This window comes from Elgaria multicarinata, chromosome 4 (genome assembly GCF_023053635.1).
Source record: "Elgaria multicarinata webbii isolate HBS135686 ecotype San Diego chromosome 4, rElgMul1.1.pri, whole genome shotgun sequence".
NCBI lineage: Eukaryota > Metazoa > Chordata > Lepidosauria > Squamata > Anguidae > Elgaria > Elgaria multicarinata.
This window is the reverse complement of record NC_086174.1, coordinates 138,241,972-138,260,429: the sequence shown is the minus strand read 5'-3', so window position 1 is coordinate 138,260,429 and position 18,458 is coordinate 138,241,972. Positions and strand designations below refer to the sequence as shown.

At 41.4% G+C, this 18,458-nt stretch overlaps 1 protein-coding gene across 1 annotated transcript; it reads left to right on the top strand.

The window, feature by feature from the left end:
* Positions 1-1,285: 1,285 nt before the first annotated feature.
* On the top strand, positions 1,286-8,797 carry SPATA24 (spermatogenesis associated 24). The gene is made up of 6 exons (XM_063125245.1): positions 1,286-1,480; positions 3,902-3,967; positions 4,331-4,461; positions 6,018-6,088; positions 6,868-6,970; positions 7,440-8,797. Exons 1-6 carry the CDS (start codon positions 1,400-1,402, stop codon positions 7,525-7,527), a joined length of 540 nt encoding a protein of 179 aa, XP_062981315.1. The 5' UTR covers positions 1,286-1,399; the 3' UTR covers positions 7,528-8,797.
* Positions 8,798-18,458: the final 9,661 nt, after the last annotated feature.

The window sequence follows — 18,458 nt, the reverse complement described above, 5'->3', positions numbered from 1 at the left end:
TTACAGGCAAAAATCCCTATGACAGAATTTTTTTAAAAAAGCATTAAGGGCACAATCCTATGCATGTTTAGACAGAAAAATGTTCTTACAACTACCAGCGTTTCTCCAATAAATCAAAGTGAATTTATGCCATGGGCATAATGATACATTCACTGTTCTGTCAGTGTTAGGGTGACCATATGAAAAGGAGGACAGGGCTCCTGTATCTTTAACAGTTGTATTGAAAAGGGAATTTCAGCAGGTGTCATTTGTATATATGGAGAACCTGGTGAAATTTCCTCTTCATCACACCAGTTAAAGTTGCAGGAGCCCTGCCCTCTTTTAAATCTGGTCACTCTAGTATAGCTCCTGCACTTTAACTGTTGTGATGATGAGGGAATTTCACCAGGTTCTCCATATATACAAATGACACCTGCTGAAATTCCCTTTTCTATGCAACTGTTAAAGATACAGGAGCCCTGTCCTCCTTTTCATCCGGTCATCCTAGTCAGTGTAAATGGGATCACACGTGTCTTTCTCAATGTATTTATTTTATTTATTTATTTATTACATTTTTATACCGCCCAATAGCTGAAGCTCTCTGGGCGCTTCACAAAAGTTAAAACCATAATAAAACAACCAACAGGTTAAAAGCACAAATACAAAATAACAGTATAAAAAGCACAATCAGGATAAAACCACGCAGCAAAATTGATATAAGTTTAAAATACAGAGTTAGAACAGTAAAATTTAAATTTAAGTTAAAATTAAGTGTTAAAATACTGAGAATAAAAAGGTCTTTGGCTGGCGACGAAAGCAGAACAGTGTAGGCGTCAGGCGAACCTCTCTGGGGAGCTCATTCCACAGCCTGGGTACCACAGCAGAGAAAGCCCTCCTCCTAGTAGCCACCTGCCTCACTTCCTTTGGCAGGGGCTCACGGAGAAGGGCCCCTGTAGATGATCTTAAGGTCCGGGCAGGTACATAGGGGAGGAGGCGTTCCTTCAAATAACCTGGCCCCAAACCGTTGCAGCTGGAAAAGGACTGGCGTAATGTGGTCTCGCCGGCCAGTCCCTGTTAGTAAATGGGCTGCCCTGTTTTGTACCAGCTGAAGCTTCCTTTCCATGGGATGCTAGAGAGGGGGAGGAACGTTCTATTTTAGAACGGAGAAGAGCCAATACGGGACTTCGTTGAGGAGCTGCCGCGTGCACAGGCCCAGCCAATAGCCGCTTTCTATTTCACATACTGGAAAAGCAGCCAGCGCGACTCTCGCTTTCCTTCCCTCGGGAGCGGCGGGTGTGTAGGAAGTTCTCGCGCGAGCAGCTGAAGATCCCGTTCGGCGCTCTTCTGTGATTGGTCGGGAGCAGGAAGCGCGGCCACTTCCAATCAGCGCGGGCTGGAAACTCGGGAGAGGGGGAACAAAATGGCGTCGTCCGTGGCCTTTCAACAGCTGCGAGACCTCATCGAGGCCCAGGAGGCTTTGCTGGATAGGCTGAGGCGGCAGGTGGGAGAGAAGGCAGCCCGTTTCAGGGGGCGAGGGCTCTCCCCCCGCCCCGTGCAATGAATTACCGTGGGGCGGGCAGGATTCCGCCGTTGTCAGGGCTGTTCTCAACATAAGAGGTGACCAGGAGGAGCAGCAGCAGCTCCAGGGTCGCCTTGTTACCGCCCAAGAAGCTGACAGCAGTTGTGCCGGAGATCTCTTGCCTGTGTCCTACCTTCACAAATGCTATCTTTCTTTCTTTTTAAAATGCTCCCTGAGGGTTAGGAGGACGCTGTCTAGAAACTTTTCGCCCTCTCCTATGTGTCCAACGTGTTAATTAACTTTCTTTAAGGAGCTCAAAGCAGCATACGTGATTCTCCCCCCACCCCGCTCACGTTTTATCGTCGCAGGAGGCCTGTTAGGTGAGACCAGCCTTCCCCTACCTGGAGCCCTCCAGATGCATTTGACTGCAAGCTCCATAATAGCTGGCTGGGGATTCTGGGTCTTGTAGCCAAACACTTCTAGAGGGCCCCACGTTGGGGAATGCTGAGTTAGACCAAAAGATAATTACTGGTACAAATAAGGTCATCCAGTGGGGATTTCAACTTGAGCTTCCATGATCCTGGACTGCACTAACCATTACACCTCTCTCCCTTCTACTATAAACTGGGCTCCATAGCCTCTCCTCGCCTGTCGCAAGCTTGGGTTTTTAGAGCCCTGCCAATGTACATTATACAGCCCTGTTGAATAAACCTGTAATGTTGTCCACACATATGTGAAGCCTGTGTGGCTCCTGAAGTCACCTGTGTGGCCCACCAATGTTTGCAGAAGTAAAAAAATAATTTTAGGGCGGAGAAACCGCCCCCCCCCAAATGTTTGTATGTTTAATGGGCATGGAGTGCTGACTTGGGATGTGGGGAGGGGAGAGAGAATAGAATGCAGTATCCTGGAGCAGGGCGCTGAATAGAAACAAAATGGAGCATGTTCAGAGGAGGGCAACCAGGAAGATCAGGGGTCTGGAAACAGCCCTATGAAGAGAGACTGAAACAACTGGGCATGTTTAGCTTGGAGAAGAGAAGATTGAGGGGATACATGAAAGCACTCTTCAAATACTTGAAAGGTTGTCACACAGAGGAGGGTCAGGATCTCTTCTCGATCCTCCCAGAGTGCAGGACATGGAATAATGGGCTCAAGTTACAGGAAGCCAGATTCCGGCTGGACATTAGAAAAAAAATCCTGACTGTTAGAGCAGTATGACAATGGAACCAGTTACCTAGGGTGGTTGTGGCCTTCACTAGAGGCCTTCAAGAGGCAGCTGGACAACCACCTGCCAGGTATGCTTTAAGGTGGATTCCTGCATTGAGCAGGGCAGGGGGTTGGACTCGATGGCCTTGTAGGCCCCTTCCAACTACTATTCTATGATTCCACGCTGCAACAGTTTGTAATGGACTATATAAACCATGATAGCTAAATAAGACATTTGTGTTCAGAGGTAATATGCTGCTGAATGCCAGTTTCTAGGAACACAAATAATAAAAGAGGACTTTCTTCATTTCGTCCTGGTGGCCTTCCTGAAAGTTTCTGGCTGGCCACTGTTGGAAATGAGATTCTGGGCTAGGTGGAGCTTTGTTTGATGCAGTAGGGCAAGTTCTAGTACTTATATACATAATGTCAATCTGCAGTATTATCCAGGTGGAACCCCCAAGTTCAGAGGCAGTGCGCTTCTGAATACCAGTTGCCAGAGGACAGCAATGACAGATGGCAATTGCTGTTTTCATTTTCAGCTTCCTAGAAGCATCTCGTTAGCTGCTGTTGGAAACTGGACCTTTGAATAGATGGACCTTTGGTCTGATCCTGCGAAGCTCTTCTTATATTGTTCATTATTCCCTTTGTACACTCATAGCCGTGAAATGAAACTAACTCTCTCTAAGAAAGACTGAGATTTTATATTTGGTTTCATTTAAGGCAATAACCATGTCAGCAGGGATTCTTCAAAAGATGCAGCAGCTGAAATAAGGCATTGGCCAGATGTGGTTATGGTAATATAAAATGGGTAGATACTGTTACATAATGTGATTGACTACACCTCCCATCATCTGCACTTGGGAATTAAGGAAGTTATAGTGTTAACACATCTGGAGGGCACTAGGTTGAGGAAGGCTACTTTAAATAGACTGAGCCTAGGCAGATTTACATGTGTCTAAACCCAATGAAATCAGTGGTCTCTGGTGGAACTAACTAAATAGGGCCAGACTGTAAAAATAACTAATTACATGTAGGGTGCAATCCTATGCATGTTTAGACAGAAAAAAGTCGTACAACTCCCATCTGAGAGATGTAGGACGTTTTTCTGTCTAAACATGCTTAGGATTGCATTCTTTGTGATCTTACGTAATAAGAAATCTCTTTTATGCAAACAACCAATTTATAACATTCTTTTTATAGATAGCAATACAAGAGGAAAACTCAGTAAGCAAAAAGGAATATGAGGCTATTGTGAAGAAGCTAGAGGTGTGTACTTTTCAGTTATTCATTTAATTCTGATATTTTAACCCTCCTTTCCATAAAAACAATCAAGGGAATGATAGAGAGTGCACATTCTCAGAGTTTTGCCCAGTGACTAGAACAGTTGTGTCCAAGTTATGATGTAAACCTTAAATATATCATTATTGTATTGAAAATTGTGTTGTAAGTACGTTATGCTTTCAAAGCTGGGGAAGTGGCATCAGAATACTTGAGATAGAAAGAGAACATAGCAGAATTCTATAATATTTTCTTGTACTGATGTAGTTGGATGCTATTTCTGTTAAAATGTTGCTCAGTGAAATTGCTTAGGCAATATAATAAATTTTTCAACTGTACTTTAATTTACAGAATGAAGAGCAAGAACATGCAAAGACAAAGAGTAATCTAGCTGTGACATCTGAACAGCTGGAATTTGCCCTTGGGGAGATTGATATTCTGTCAAAGCAACTTGAGAGGGAGAAGCAAGCATTTGATAACGCGTAGGCTTGTAAATGGATGGCAAGGAGGTCTCTGTGAAGGGAGCTGGCTTATAGTTTGGCTGCATAAAGAGGAAGGTGGACATCACATTAGTTACAGTCCTCGAGTAGGCCGTTAGCTAACCAATTCCTTGGGACCAACAGCTGCCTCTCTCCCGGTCTGCTCTCTTATTGGATGTTCAGAGGTTGGAAGGAGGGAGGAATCCGTTAGGTCCTAGTACCTCTCGAACAACTCCCTTGCTGCCCATGAGTGTTTACTATTTGTCATAGAGAGGCGAGAGGTTTCCAGTAGGCTCCACTTTATTTTGTGGGACTTATTCTTAAGTAAACATGCATAGGATTTGCAGCCTTGGGACAAAGTGGGACCTACTTTGGAATAAACATGCATAGGATTGGGATATTAGCTTCTTACTTGACAGAGAAAACCTGTTTTCTTGAAAGGATCCTTATTAATTAACCCCAAATCTGAAATGCTATATGAATGATCAGGGTCACCATTCATCAAGGACAGTTTTGTTTCAGACCAAACACCTATATTTCTGTTGGATCAGGGATAAAGCTATCAGTGGCTATTAGTCCTGATGGCTGTGTATTATCTCCAGGATCAGAGGCAGTATGGCTCTGTATACCAGTTGCTGTGGAACGCAAGTGGGATGGGGCTATTGCACTGATGTCCTATTTCTGGGCTTCCCATAGGCATCTGGCTGGCCACTCTATAGATTCTGTATGAACACAATGCTGGATAGATCTTTGGTCTGATCCAATATGGCTTTTCTTATGTTCTCAAAAAAATACTCTTAAAATGCACCTTTTTTGGTTTTTTCTTCAGCTTCTTTTCATCACATTGTGTATGTTGCATAGAACACTTTCGACGTTTAAAACCTTTTAGAGGGCCCAGGGACTGGTTTAAAAATAAAAGGGGGATCATAGAAATCTGAGGCTTGCCTGCTCCTGACATTCAAGACTCAAATGAGAACCACAAATGTTAAACTGGATGTGCTAAATTCTAATTGGAAACTATTTTTCTTCCTTTTGTAAACAGTTAAATACCTTAATGTATTTATGAACTAAGAGATTAATCATCAGCTTCACAATTTTCAGTTCAACAAGGCACTTCATTGTGCAGTTACCATTAAGCACATGCCACAATCTTATGGAATGTTTGCTGAATTATTGCTAGTATCCAACAATACTACCGTATTTCTTCGATTGTAAGACGCCATCGATTGTAAGACACACACTGATTTCAGTACCACCAACAGAGAAAAAACCCTAAGACACGCCTGTGATTCTAAGACACACCCCGTTTTTAAAGACGTTTATATGGGGGGGAAAGTGTGTCTTAGAATTGAAGAAATACGGTAAAATGAGCCCTCGGTGCTAGGAATTCAGGAAGATATTTAATTTAAATGAGGTTTTTTTTATGGCAATCAGATTCATGGTCCATCCTATCCCTTGCTCACAAGACAGTTTTTTTAATATTCCTAATAACCTTGAGATGTATTTCATTATTATCATTGTGAACTGTTAACAATTTTTCCCTGTTACTTCTGTTGTAGACTTTCTCGTGTAAACAACAAAGTGCTAAAGCAGTCAATCCAAAAAGACAAACTGATCAACAAATGCACTGGTAAGTTCACTAGATTATTTTATTGTCTTAAAATAAAGGGCACTTCACACATTGCATTTTTTAGATATGTACCTTTAGGGCATTTCTAAACATGAATCTTGCAGCCATGATTGATTGCAGCTTCCTGTTGACATACACTCAGTGCCAGATCTGTGTTTGCCTCTGTGTATTGTATGAAATACCTCTCTCTCTCTTTCTTTCCATTTTCTCTATAGCACATACAGTATATGTTTATAAACCTGAGTTTTGGGTATCCTATTTGTCATCAGTTTTTTCTAAATTAAAAAACCTCAGATGCTTTATATATTCCTCATAGGAAAGGTGTTCCAACCCTCTAATAAGTTTGTACATTGTAATTTCCCTAATTTCATCAGTCCACTGGTGTTTATAACTTTGCTTGGGAGACTTGCAGTCACATTCTATATACACTGCTGTATACTATTAGATATGAAGGTCCTTATCCAGGGTTAGTAGATTCAAAATTATGAAGGAGCATAGCTTTAGAAGTTACCTATAGTCAGATATGGAGAAATTCCTGGCAGTATTCAGCAACCATTTCCCAGAACACACACAAACACGCACCACAGTTGATGTTTTTGAACTTAATGTAGAGTTATGTCCATCAGCATAATATTTATTCTTTGCACAGAATTTGGAATTCTAGAGTGTAGAAGGCCTATATTTGGTGTTATTATGCCAGGGTAATGCAGCTAAACATTTTTGATAGGAGTTTTTGAGAATTAGGAGATAAATTAGTGATTCCCAAATTCCTCTGACAGAAATAGAGACCCATATTCAGAAACAGGAAGATGTTCTAAACTACAAAGAGAATGAGATCAAGGAGCTGCAGCACTTCATCAACAAGCAAAAGCAAAGCTTAAAGTAAGTATTTTAAACTGGAACCTCTCTCTTCCACTGGCATTTATCATTAACTTCAATAGGATTCAGACAGGTTTTCTTGTATTTACGACAGCTGTAGTAGATTCACTGAAAATTCACAAATTGCACACTTTGACATAGAATGCAAAGCTGAAACTTACTGCAGCGTGTTCCCAACACGATTAACCATGGTTTATCATGATGTCTGAACCAGCTCAATTAATGGCTGGAGAGATAATCCTTATATATGGCTTTCCTTTTTGGTCGGAATTGTAATAATGTATTTTTATCAGTTTTTTGCATACTTGGAAGGATTCTTCAGGGGCCTTCACACACACATGGGTATCCTTTCCTGATGTTTCAGATGTTCAGTAAGGACTAATTTATTTCCACACAGAAAGTTATGTAGTTAATGTTCTTGCAATCTGCTATCACAATTTGTGTGTATGTGGTTTGTTTTTGTTTTTTGCAGAAAACAAGCATCTGAGTTTAAGATACAGAAACAACAGGAAAGTTACATAACAAAAGTGCTTGGAAAAAAGAAGACTGATTTTAAGTAACCATTGAAGCATTTTCTTAAGTCATTTCAGAAAATCTTACCCCTACCTCAATAAAAGTGGAAGATGAACTTTTCAGTTTTCCCACCAAGAAATTATTCTGTCCGTAAACGAAAGTGACCATTGGGAAGTGTCAGTTTTCCATGCCACTTGCTGTCCAGTGGAGTTAGTCTTGGACATGTATTTCTGTACAAGTTTAGGTGGACAAAAGTTGCAGAATTAAGCCCCCAGTGTTTAGGCACAAGGCACTAGTTTTTCAAGTTCAGGTGGCATGAATGTAAAAGTCAATATTCTAATGTTCTGTAAACTGTACAGTATGAAGTTACTCTTCATAGTATAGTAGTCCAGTCTCTGGATCTTTCTGGGAACTGTTTTACAAATCATTCCTGAGGTGGGCAAGACTATAAGATTAACAGCACAATCCTCTGTCTACTCAGAAGTAAGTCACTTTGTGCAGAAAAGGGCTAATAGCCATGTAAGTGGGTATAGGTTTTAGCCTTTCTGGGAGCTCTTTTCTAGTCTAAGGTATACCTTTCAAGACTGGCTGTCATTCTTTCTCTTCATCAGTCTTTAGAAAATAAATGGATTCAAAGGCATACACCAAAGCTTCAGGCATTAAATGGAATAGATATTCTGAGAAATATACAAATAAATAGTTCCAAATTAATTGCCTCTGAATCTATTGACCTCTGTCTTAAAGTAATATTTATAATAGCTAAGGCTTTCAGGCACTCCATATATTCTGAAAGCAACAGAAATGGGGAAGCTCAGGGATCCTAAACTACTGAAATATTTTCTGCTTGCTCAGTGAAATAACTGGCAGTTCTCTTGTACTCCATTTATATGTGTAGAAGATCATGGATGGATAACTGCGGAAGATAGATAACAACATATAACAGGCACTGTATTATATTATATTAATAAATCCTTAATCCTTTTAACATGTGCTCATAATATGCTTCAAGATGACCTTAGAGATTTGTAGGGATTGGAGACCCATGTCTACAATACATGACCCTCTCATGTAATGCTAAGCCCAGTGTATCCAGATGCCACTCACTCCAATTTCAGAGGAATAATTGACTTCCAAGCTATCAATACTTGTACACAGTTAGCAGCAGTCTTAAAAGAAATAGACATCATTGTAGCCTAGTAATACGTTTCTTAAGTAGGAACACAGGCATTTTTTTAACCTTCACTTTAAATTTGTTTTCTAATTCTTTGGAAAGACATAATGAATGGCAGTGTTGTGTAAAACAGCAAAGCTACTTTATCATAATTCATTACATGTACATTGGATATGTGATTGAACTGGGTCAAGTATTGAGAATATTGTGTAAAGGAGATCACGTGACTGGAGTACATTTATCTATATAAAGAAAGCCTTAGAAGCTCCGCTGGGCTTTGTTTGCGGGGGTGGGGAACCAGGAGGCTAAGATCCCAGATGCAAAGATCAGGAATATTAGCCTATTTTTACTTATGAGAGAGCAGTTTTTAATTTTCTGTGTCCAGGGAAAGGGATTCTTGATGTTTGCCCCTTGCCCTGACTACAGCTTCTGGATAGACTCCCTATTTTCAGGGCTGTCTTGATAAGGAGAGGACTACATTTCATTTGGGGCTGTCCAATCATTCTCAACCCATAACTCAACCCAGTTATGGCCACATACTTGTGAGAAAATAGAATGTCAGAGATGCTCCAGAACGATGGTAAAGCCCGGACAGGAATGAGCCCCGCCTGCTTGCATTCAGACCGTCTGCTGGCTCATCCCCCAGTGAATGTCTGTCATCTGGCATTTACTCAATGTGGGATACACACACACACACACACACACACTAACTAATGGTGAATTGGCTCTCTCAACTCTCTTGAGTCTTATACCCCTGGCCTATATGGATTACTGAGATTCTTGTGGACATTTCGAGTATCTTAGCATAGGTCTTGGTTATACACCTAAAACAATAATGGCCACAAACAGTCTCCTCCCAAACAAAAAATAGCTCACATTTTGTTTTTTGACTTTAAAGGGTTAATTGCTATGCCATTTATTTATTTGTGTGTGTGTGTGTGTTTAATTCCCAAGACTTTATATTTAGCTCCATTGGTGAACCGATCTGACCTAGGGTATCCAATAGCTTATGATCCTGGCATCCCTCCAGTGGATTAGCACCTGCTGCTGTTACTTTGCTGATCTTTTTAAAAATAAATAAATAAAATCCTTTACTATAGCTTCCAACAATAAACTATTGGCCTCCTTGAAGCCCAGTATTGGGCAAAAGGCGGGATACTACTACTACTACTAATAATAATAATAATAGTAATACATTGCATCTCATTATATAAGCTGTAAATCGAGCTACATCTGCAATAATTTTGTTTGATCTCCCATGTGTGGAATGATTTGCTTTGAACAGAAAAAAAGGAGAGAGAAACTTGGGTTCATTTAACGTTTTCTCATTTTGTAGAGGTTGAAACAGAGGGTGTTGTTGTTTTTTAAAGCTCTAAAGGCACCTCATAGCTAGAACTGAAACAGTTTTCACACGCTCTTTGGGAACAGACAGATTGGATCCTTCCACTGTGAACCAGCCAGCTAAAGCCAGTGTCAGATATACTTCAGCTATCTTGGCTACGTGTCAGTATTGAGATGATATTTGGGGACTTGGATCAATAAAAACCATCTGACATTTAGACACTGAAATATTCACAAGAACTCACGTTGCGCTAGTAGTCCAAGTGTTTCCAGTGGTAATTTTAACCTTCTTAACTTAACCACTATTTGTCAACAAGAGTTTTTGTTGCAATAAATTTATTTATTTATTATATTTTTATACCACCCAATAGCCCCAAACTTGGAACATTGAGGAGTAAATGCAGTTGGCACTGAAATATAAGTGTTCTATCTATGTACCATGAGCTGAGCTAATCAAACTAGATGCGAGGCAGTGGGAAAAGAGAAACCATAAAGGAAATAGGTTTGTTTCATGCAGCTTATCTGAACAACTGGGACTCGGGCAAAATAAGTTTTAAAAAATCCAAAGGGGACTGCTGTGAGCAAATTTCCCAGATGTATATTCATATGTTATTACAGAATTTAGTGCAAGGTAACATTTTATTTTATTTTATTTAAAAAAGTACTTTAAGAAGTGTACAAAAACCATCAGTCCATACTGTATGGATTAATGCATATACAGTATTTCCAAGATAAAATACCATATGAATTCATCTATGTCTTGCACTAACAGTGGGACAACTTGGGATGTGTAATTTAAATTGTGCTTGGGTTTATTTAGAGCAGTGGTTCCTAACCTTTTTTGAGTCACGGACCCCTTTGAAAAATGCACATAAGCACATAAACACAACTTTGCATGCAATGAATATACTTTATTTTATTGAAAATTGATTCTCATAGGAATCCCTCTCCTAGCACAGGGTCCTTAAACAGGAATCTCCTCCACCTCCTCTGTCCGTCTGTTCCTCCCTCCCTTGCTGCCGCCCCTCAATCCTAGCCCATGAGGGATTACTCAATGGAGTAAGACATGGAGACATTGCCCTCAATGGTACTTACTTCTGAGTAGACACACAGAGAGAGCCAGCCAGGAAGCAGAGAAGGAATTTGCGCTCTCTCTCGCCCTCCAAGGCTCCAGACATGCTGGGCAGGAGGGAACAGGGAAAGCAGGAGAGAGCACATGGAGGGGAGCTAAGTTCAAAATGTATCTTTTAAAGATACAGTGTTTTAAATTTTAAAAATCAACTCCAGTGATTCCCTTAATATAATGAATATAATCTTTTATTTGACTTTCACGGACCCCCTGAAGCCCACCCATGGACTCCAGGTTTAGAACCCCTGATTTAGAGGTTTACAAGGACTTAAAAAGTAAAGAAAACATATCAGTGTTTATAATTTAATTGACTTTAATTGAGGCCTTTCCCTCTGCCCCACCTTTGTCAGGGACGTGAGGAAAGGCCTTCCCGATGGTTGCTCTCAGGCCCTGGAACTCCCTGAGAGCTCCATCAATGTTGTCCTTCCACCAGAATGCTTTGGCTATTGGGTGGTATAGAAATGCAATCAATCAATGCCAATTGCAACGTCATTTTTATTCAGAGAGGCTATAGGCTTTTATGCAGGCCTGTTTACTAAAACATTTTATCTGGTGGGTTCTGTTTATTTCTTTTTATTAATAGGGTTTTTTTAAAAAAATTGATTATAATTTTGAGATCTGTATTTTATTATTGTTCGCCATCTATTAGGTAATTCTTACGATTACAAATTCACAAATGAATCAGAATAAATACCCCATATTCAGACAATAGAATAAATTCAGAAATAAAGCAAAATAAGCAATAAAAAGTGATAATTCAGGCCCTGAAGTATTTTATTGGCTGTAGTACTACAGACCTGTTGTAATAAATAGACAACATAAGAATAAGAATAATACTACGCATAAGAATAATACTATGTGGTACCCTATTTCTTCGATTCTAAGACACACTTTTTTCCCCATATAAACATCTCTAAAAATGGGGTGCGTCTTAGAATCGCGGGTATGTCTTAGGGTTGTTTTTTCTGTTGGTGGTAGTGAAATTAGTGTGCGTCTTACAATCGATGGGGTCTTACAATCGAAGAAATACGATACTTGGTGAAAATGGCATCAAGAGAGGTATGCATGTCAATTTTGTTGTCGTTTGAGAAAGAACAAGAAGCAGTGTCTCTCACTTTCTTTACAGCAGAGGTGGGGGACTAACAGCCCATGGGCCTCATGGCATTTCTGGATGCTCTGCCCCTTCATTTGCAAGCCATTCCTGCTTTCAAAGGGTGTCCCAGGGAGGGCAGGAAAGAGAGGAGCACTTTGAAAGCAAAGATCTATCTTTCCAAATGCACCTTTTTCCACATGGGGAGGTAGCAGTCCCTTCCCTACTTGGGGCAGAGAGAACTGAGTACTTTGAAAGTGTGGATTCATGCTATCAAAAGGCATCGCTTTTGCAGGGTCAGTTTATGAGAGACAGTGAGGAAAAAGGTGTGAGATGTCGATGATCAACCCGCACTCTCTTCCTCTTAACATCATCATGCCCCACACTCTCTCTTAGGGCATGTCTGGACCATGCCTTATCCCAGGGATTGCCCCGGGATCATCCCTGTGCATCCACATGACGCACAGGGCATCCCGGGGGCAGGGAGGGAAGACCCCTCCATTTCCTCAGGATAACTGGGACAGCTTTTAGCCCGATTTTTCCCGTGGTCTCGGGACATCCGAAGACTGCGGGAGGTGTGGGTGGCCGTCCCAGTTTCGTCCTGGCTCCTCACAAGTAAATGCGAGGAGTTGGGAACCGGGCACAGAGCTCTTCAGGTGCTCTGTGCCCATTGGGGTGTGTGTGGGATTTTTGGTTTTTTTAAAAACTGACCTTTTCATTGGAGTGCTCGTGCGTTCATCTTCAGTAAAAAACAAAAATGGTGGGCGCAACGTCCTCCTTCCTCCCTGGACATCACGCGCCACGTGTTGACAAAGGGGAGGATCTCGCGATCTGCATTTCACAAGATCCTTCTCCTTTCCCTCTCCAATGTAGACATGCCCTTAAATTCATGAGAGAGGAAAAACTGGAGTGGTGATGATTTTAAGAGAGAAAGAGTCGTGTGGCTCTGACTTAGGGTTTCTAGGGTTTTTAGAAACCCTAAAAGTTTCTTCACTCGTGCTTTATAGAGTACCCTAGATGAAGAGGCCCATGACATGTCAGTTCTCAACAAATGAGTCATAAGAAGAAAAAGTGATGGAAACTTCTAGGCCTCTAGCCATCTGGGGATGATTGTCTTGGGAACCCATAGTTGTTATTTATGTTTCCGAGCCCAATTCAAGGTGCTGGTTTTGACCTATAAAGCCTTACACGGCTTGGGACCACAATACCTGACGGAATGCCTCTCCCGACGTGAATATACCCGGTCACTACGTTCAACATCTAAGGTCTTCCTCCGGGTGCCTATTCCGAGAGAGGCTCGGAGTGTGGCAACGAGAGATAGGGCCTTTTCGGTGGTGGCCCCCAGACTGTGGAATGATCTCCCTGATGAGGCTTTCCTGGCACCAACGCTGCTATCTTTCCGGCACCAGGTTAAGACTTTCCTCTTTGCCCAGGCATATGGCGGCACATCCTATTTACCCACATGTTTAGTTTTTAATTGGTTTTTAATGCTTTATGTGTGTATGTTCTGTGTTTTAGAGTTTTAAATTTTGTATACTTGTTTTTACCTCAATTTTAGAATTTCTGTAAACTGCCCAGAGAGCCCTGGCTATGGGGAGCGGTATATAAGTGTAATAAATAATAAAATAAATAAAATATTAATCTGATTTATATACCACTTTCCACAAAGTTTCAAAGTAATGAACATACAGTGTCATACTATCAAAACAACAATAAAATATAACAAACCCACACAATAATAAACATTGCTAATCTCCAATAAAACTCCATGCTCTGCTGTGCGCTACAACATGGCTGTCTGAGTTGTATCAGGGAATGCCTGTGTGAAGAGATGGGTCATGAGGAGTCATCTAAACATCAGAACCATGGGGTCTGTTTGACAATTGGTAATGCGTTCCAGAAAGTGGGTAATGAAACACGAAATGCTCTACCACAAATTAAACCTTTAGATCCGTCTCACAATACACATTTTTAACTATGTCTGAATGTTTTGGCTGCTGTGCAGTTTGACCCCATCTTTGCCTAGTGTGTGTTAGGCTATTTAATGTGAGACAGACCAGGATGAAAAGGAGAATAGGAATTTTCTGTGGGGCAAAAGGTTGAGTTCAGTTTCAATACTGCAACAGTTCCTCTGCTGTCCTTGTGAGCTATACAAAGCTTACTCTCTGGGGACAGGCTATTCAGCTCAGATATCTACCAGCTGATATAGTGGCAGTCAGCTGGACTGCCATATAGACGAAAGGTGGGGGGGGGGGGAAGAAAAAATGTTTTTTAAAAAATAGGAAGGCAAGAAAGCTGAACTCATCAATGTAGGCCTTGAAAGAAGAGACGTAAAGAGCTATCTAGTGTGCAGCCAAAGCACCTGGCCTCAGAAATAGACATGTCTACGTTCCCAGATACTAAGAAGGCTTGAAGCCCATTTGTCTGTACCTGACTTACAGGCAATGTTTACTCAAAATATCCATTGATTTCAATACACCTTGTTTCCAAGAACTTACGTTTAGGATTGCAATCTCTGCATTAAAAAAACCCAAGTGTGCTCCAAAAGTGTACATCCACAGAGCAGCAGAACTGCCTGTGAGAAAGAAGTCCAGTCAGCTTTGTGAACTGACCTGCTGGTTGTGCCTTGAAATGGACTTAGGGATCTACTGTAGTTCTACTGGCTGCAGAGGGGATCTGTTTCAAATGGCAGATAAAGAGTGTCACCATGGATCTACTCATGATCAAGAAATCCTGAACAGATCTGCTAGCAGGGAGTCCAACCCATGCAGTAGAACAGTTATTTCTATAATATTGGTTTTATATGAAGGTCACAATAATATCCTGAGAAAGTGAGAACCACTTTTCTGTGACCAAACCCACAAGTAAAACACTAAGGGTCCTTTACATGGTATTTGTTTTTTTGTTTTTCCCTTATGAAATAAGGGAAGCTTATTTCATAAGGACACAACAAGGCCCCTGCTGACATCTTCTCCAGAGCTTTCAGGGAAGTAGCATTAAAGACAAGGGATTCCTTTACACAAGGCTTTTTTAATGCATTCATGGTGGGTCACTCACAGAAGTTTATGGGTTCTTTTCACGATGCCATCAACCTCTGGTGCCTCTCCCTGATTTTTCCTGCCATTTTTTAAGTTGCCGCAAAGGCTGCAATATATATAAACTGCCATCAAAGAGGTGATGTATTTCTGAAATTCCACAATGTTGCACAATATTACAGAGCCATCTACTGCCTGTTTAAATAAATCAGATGGCCCTTGCCCACACAGGAAACTGCTCGCCAAAACAAACAAAAAAGGGAGAAGTGTGTGTATTTCACCGAATGCTATCCCATGAAGACTCCGGAAGACGAAGCCCGAGTAATGGTGTGGGATTTTTACTTCATCTAAAGAAGCTCAAGATGTATCCACAATCCTTCAGACATTTAACATTTCGAAGACCCTGAAAATAGTGCTGAATCCTGAAGGATGACCACTGGAGCTGAGCCAACATTTGTCAGAAGACCTTTTTCTGAGGCTTTTCTTTTCTTACCTTCCTAGAAATAAAATGCCACTTTGCAGAATTTCCTCCAAACTTTTGTGGTGGTTCCTTCCCCCTACTTACCCACACATGGTGCTTGGTATGGGGCATTGTAGAGGCTGCCAACAGAAACTCTGAGAAACTGTTGGAGAATTTCCCCTCCTCTTGGAGAAAATCAGTGAAATGGTCCCAAACACAGACACATGTTTCTCTGCCACGAAATAGAATGGAGAATTTTATTATTATTTATTTATTTATTTATTTATTTATTTATTTATTTATATAGCACCATCAATGTACATGGTGCTGTACAGAGACACCTTATGCACACCGCTAAGTTCTATATCTACATGAAATGACTAACAGAGAAATTCTAGATGTTTGAACCATTCTGGCAACAGCTAAGATGCTGCTTACTCAACAGACATCCCCAGTTTTTTGTGTTGAGCTACTAAAAGGCCAGGGAGATCCCTACTGCTTAAAGTCACAAAAATACACTATTGCCCACATATTGCTTGACTACATTTTTATTCCATCCTTCCTCCAAAGAGCTCAGGGTGGTGCACGTGGTTTCTCCCCCCCCCTTTTTTTTTTTTTTATTCTCACAATCCTGTGAGGAAGGTTGGGCTGCAACAAATTTACCCAGTGAGCGTTATAGTAGAAGTTTGACCTTGGTCTCCCACGTTCTAGCCTTCTAATCACTATATCACTGTGGCATTCATGTAAGACTTGGGAACTTTAGTCTGCAGTATGTGAAGGACCACTGAATCAAATGAAGTCTCTGGATGATGCTGAAATAAACATTATGCTGGGTAAAATATAAGATCACTTGGGTGTTCCAACCTTGCTTGTTCTATACATAGTTCAGGTTTTTGGTGGGCTTCTGCTATCCTTTCAGATAGCGTTTTGTAGCAGGAAGAACTAGGATGCCAGGTGCCCATTTTAACCAAAGGGCTTTTCTCCATGAGGCATTTATCGTGTGCTTCTCATTCCCTACTCATGATTATTTGAAGGTACTTCATGACCTTCCAGTTTTGCTTCTGTGTCTAACCTGCACTTCCGGTGAGTTCTTTTTAGAGCAAGGAAAATGTGGCATTTAATTGTGAATGTGAAAGAAGGTGTGACTTCTTCTTGTGCATTTGTGCTATTCTGCTATACCACAGTGCCTCCTAGAGGTTATGTTGCAGAAAAGCAGGAAAGGAAATGCTTCTCAGGTTGTCCTCCAATCTCAATTCAGTGAAGAAACCAAAAGTAGACACAGCAGATTAACAGCCTTGAGTAGAAAAGCATTTTATTAGTATCAGTCTATATCTGGATGCCACACCATTTCCTTTCTTGTTTTGGTCACCTCATCTTACAAGGGTATTCAGAAAGAATGATAAATAACCAAAGAAGGCTGCTCCTGCTGCAGGTACAGAGGGCAGGATGGTGTGTGTGGATTCAAACACTTTTGCCTGGGGGTGTCTTGAATCCATGGGGCTGGGTTTCTTTATTTCGATATGATTACGGTCCCAGTGGAGTGTTGAGCTATAACTCCAGCTGGTGAGTTTGATCTTTGCTCTGCCAGAACTCTCATGGTGCAGTGGATAATGCTGCCACCCCCCACACTATTTGCATACAAGCCTTCTGCTAGAGGAAGAGGCAAATGCCAGGCTGAGTTTTCTCTCTCCTTGACACCAGGAACCTTTCCAAGTACATAGCTAAGTGGCCATTGGTTACTATTCCTGTTGTTTTGCACTGCATGGCATGCAGGGATTAGGGTTGCTATTAGTGATTAGGGTTGCTATTAGTCATTATTTCGGTGGTTCACACTACAAAAATATGTAGATAACCAGATTTATTTATTTATTTATTTCAATATTTATATACCACTCCCTATCCAAAGATTTCGGAGTGGTAAACAAATAGGAAAAAAGCATCAAAACAGAATATAACATCATTAAAAATTACATTTTAAGAAACAAGATTCAGATAAAAACACCACCGGTCATTTGGGGAATTCTTGGAACAATCATGTTTTCAGGAGGTGCCAAAAACAATGCAATGTTGGCGCCTGCCTGACCTCCAAAGGCAGGGAATTCCATAGGAAGGTGGCCACCACACTGAAGGCTCTTCTGGTGGACTCCAATCAGACAGCAGGTCCATGTGGAACCACCAGGAACATGACCTCAGCGACTGGGCACAGGGTGATAGGGGAGAAGGCACTCTCTCAGGTATCCTGGTCCCAAGTTGTTTAGGGCTTTAAACCTGGCCTGATAGTGAATAAGCAACCAGTGCAACTCCCTCAGCAAAGGAGTTGCATGCTGAAAAGGAGCAGCTCCTGCCAACAGCTAAGCTGCTGCATTCTGCACTAGCTCATTTCCAGAGCAGCTTTAAGGGCAGCCCCACATAGAGTGCATTACAGTAACCCAGCCTTGAGATTACTAATGCATGTACCACTGTGACCAAGCTATCTCTGTCCAGGAGAGGCTGTAGCTGGAGAACCATGCAAAGCCGGTAAAAGGCACTCAGAGCTAGGCCGGCCAGCCACATGGGCCTGCAGTGACAGTGATGGATCTAGGAGTACCCCCAAAACACAGACCTGATCTTCCAGAGGGAGTGCAACCCCATCCAGAACAGGCAATGAGTCTATCTCCTGGACTCGGGAACCACTCAACCACAGGTTTTGCCAGGATTTAGTTTCAGTTTATTGACCCTCATCTAGCCCATTAATAACTCTAGGCACTGGTCC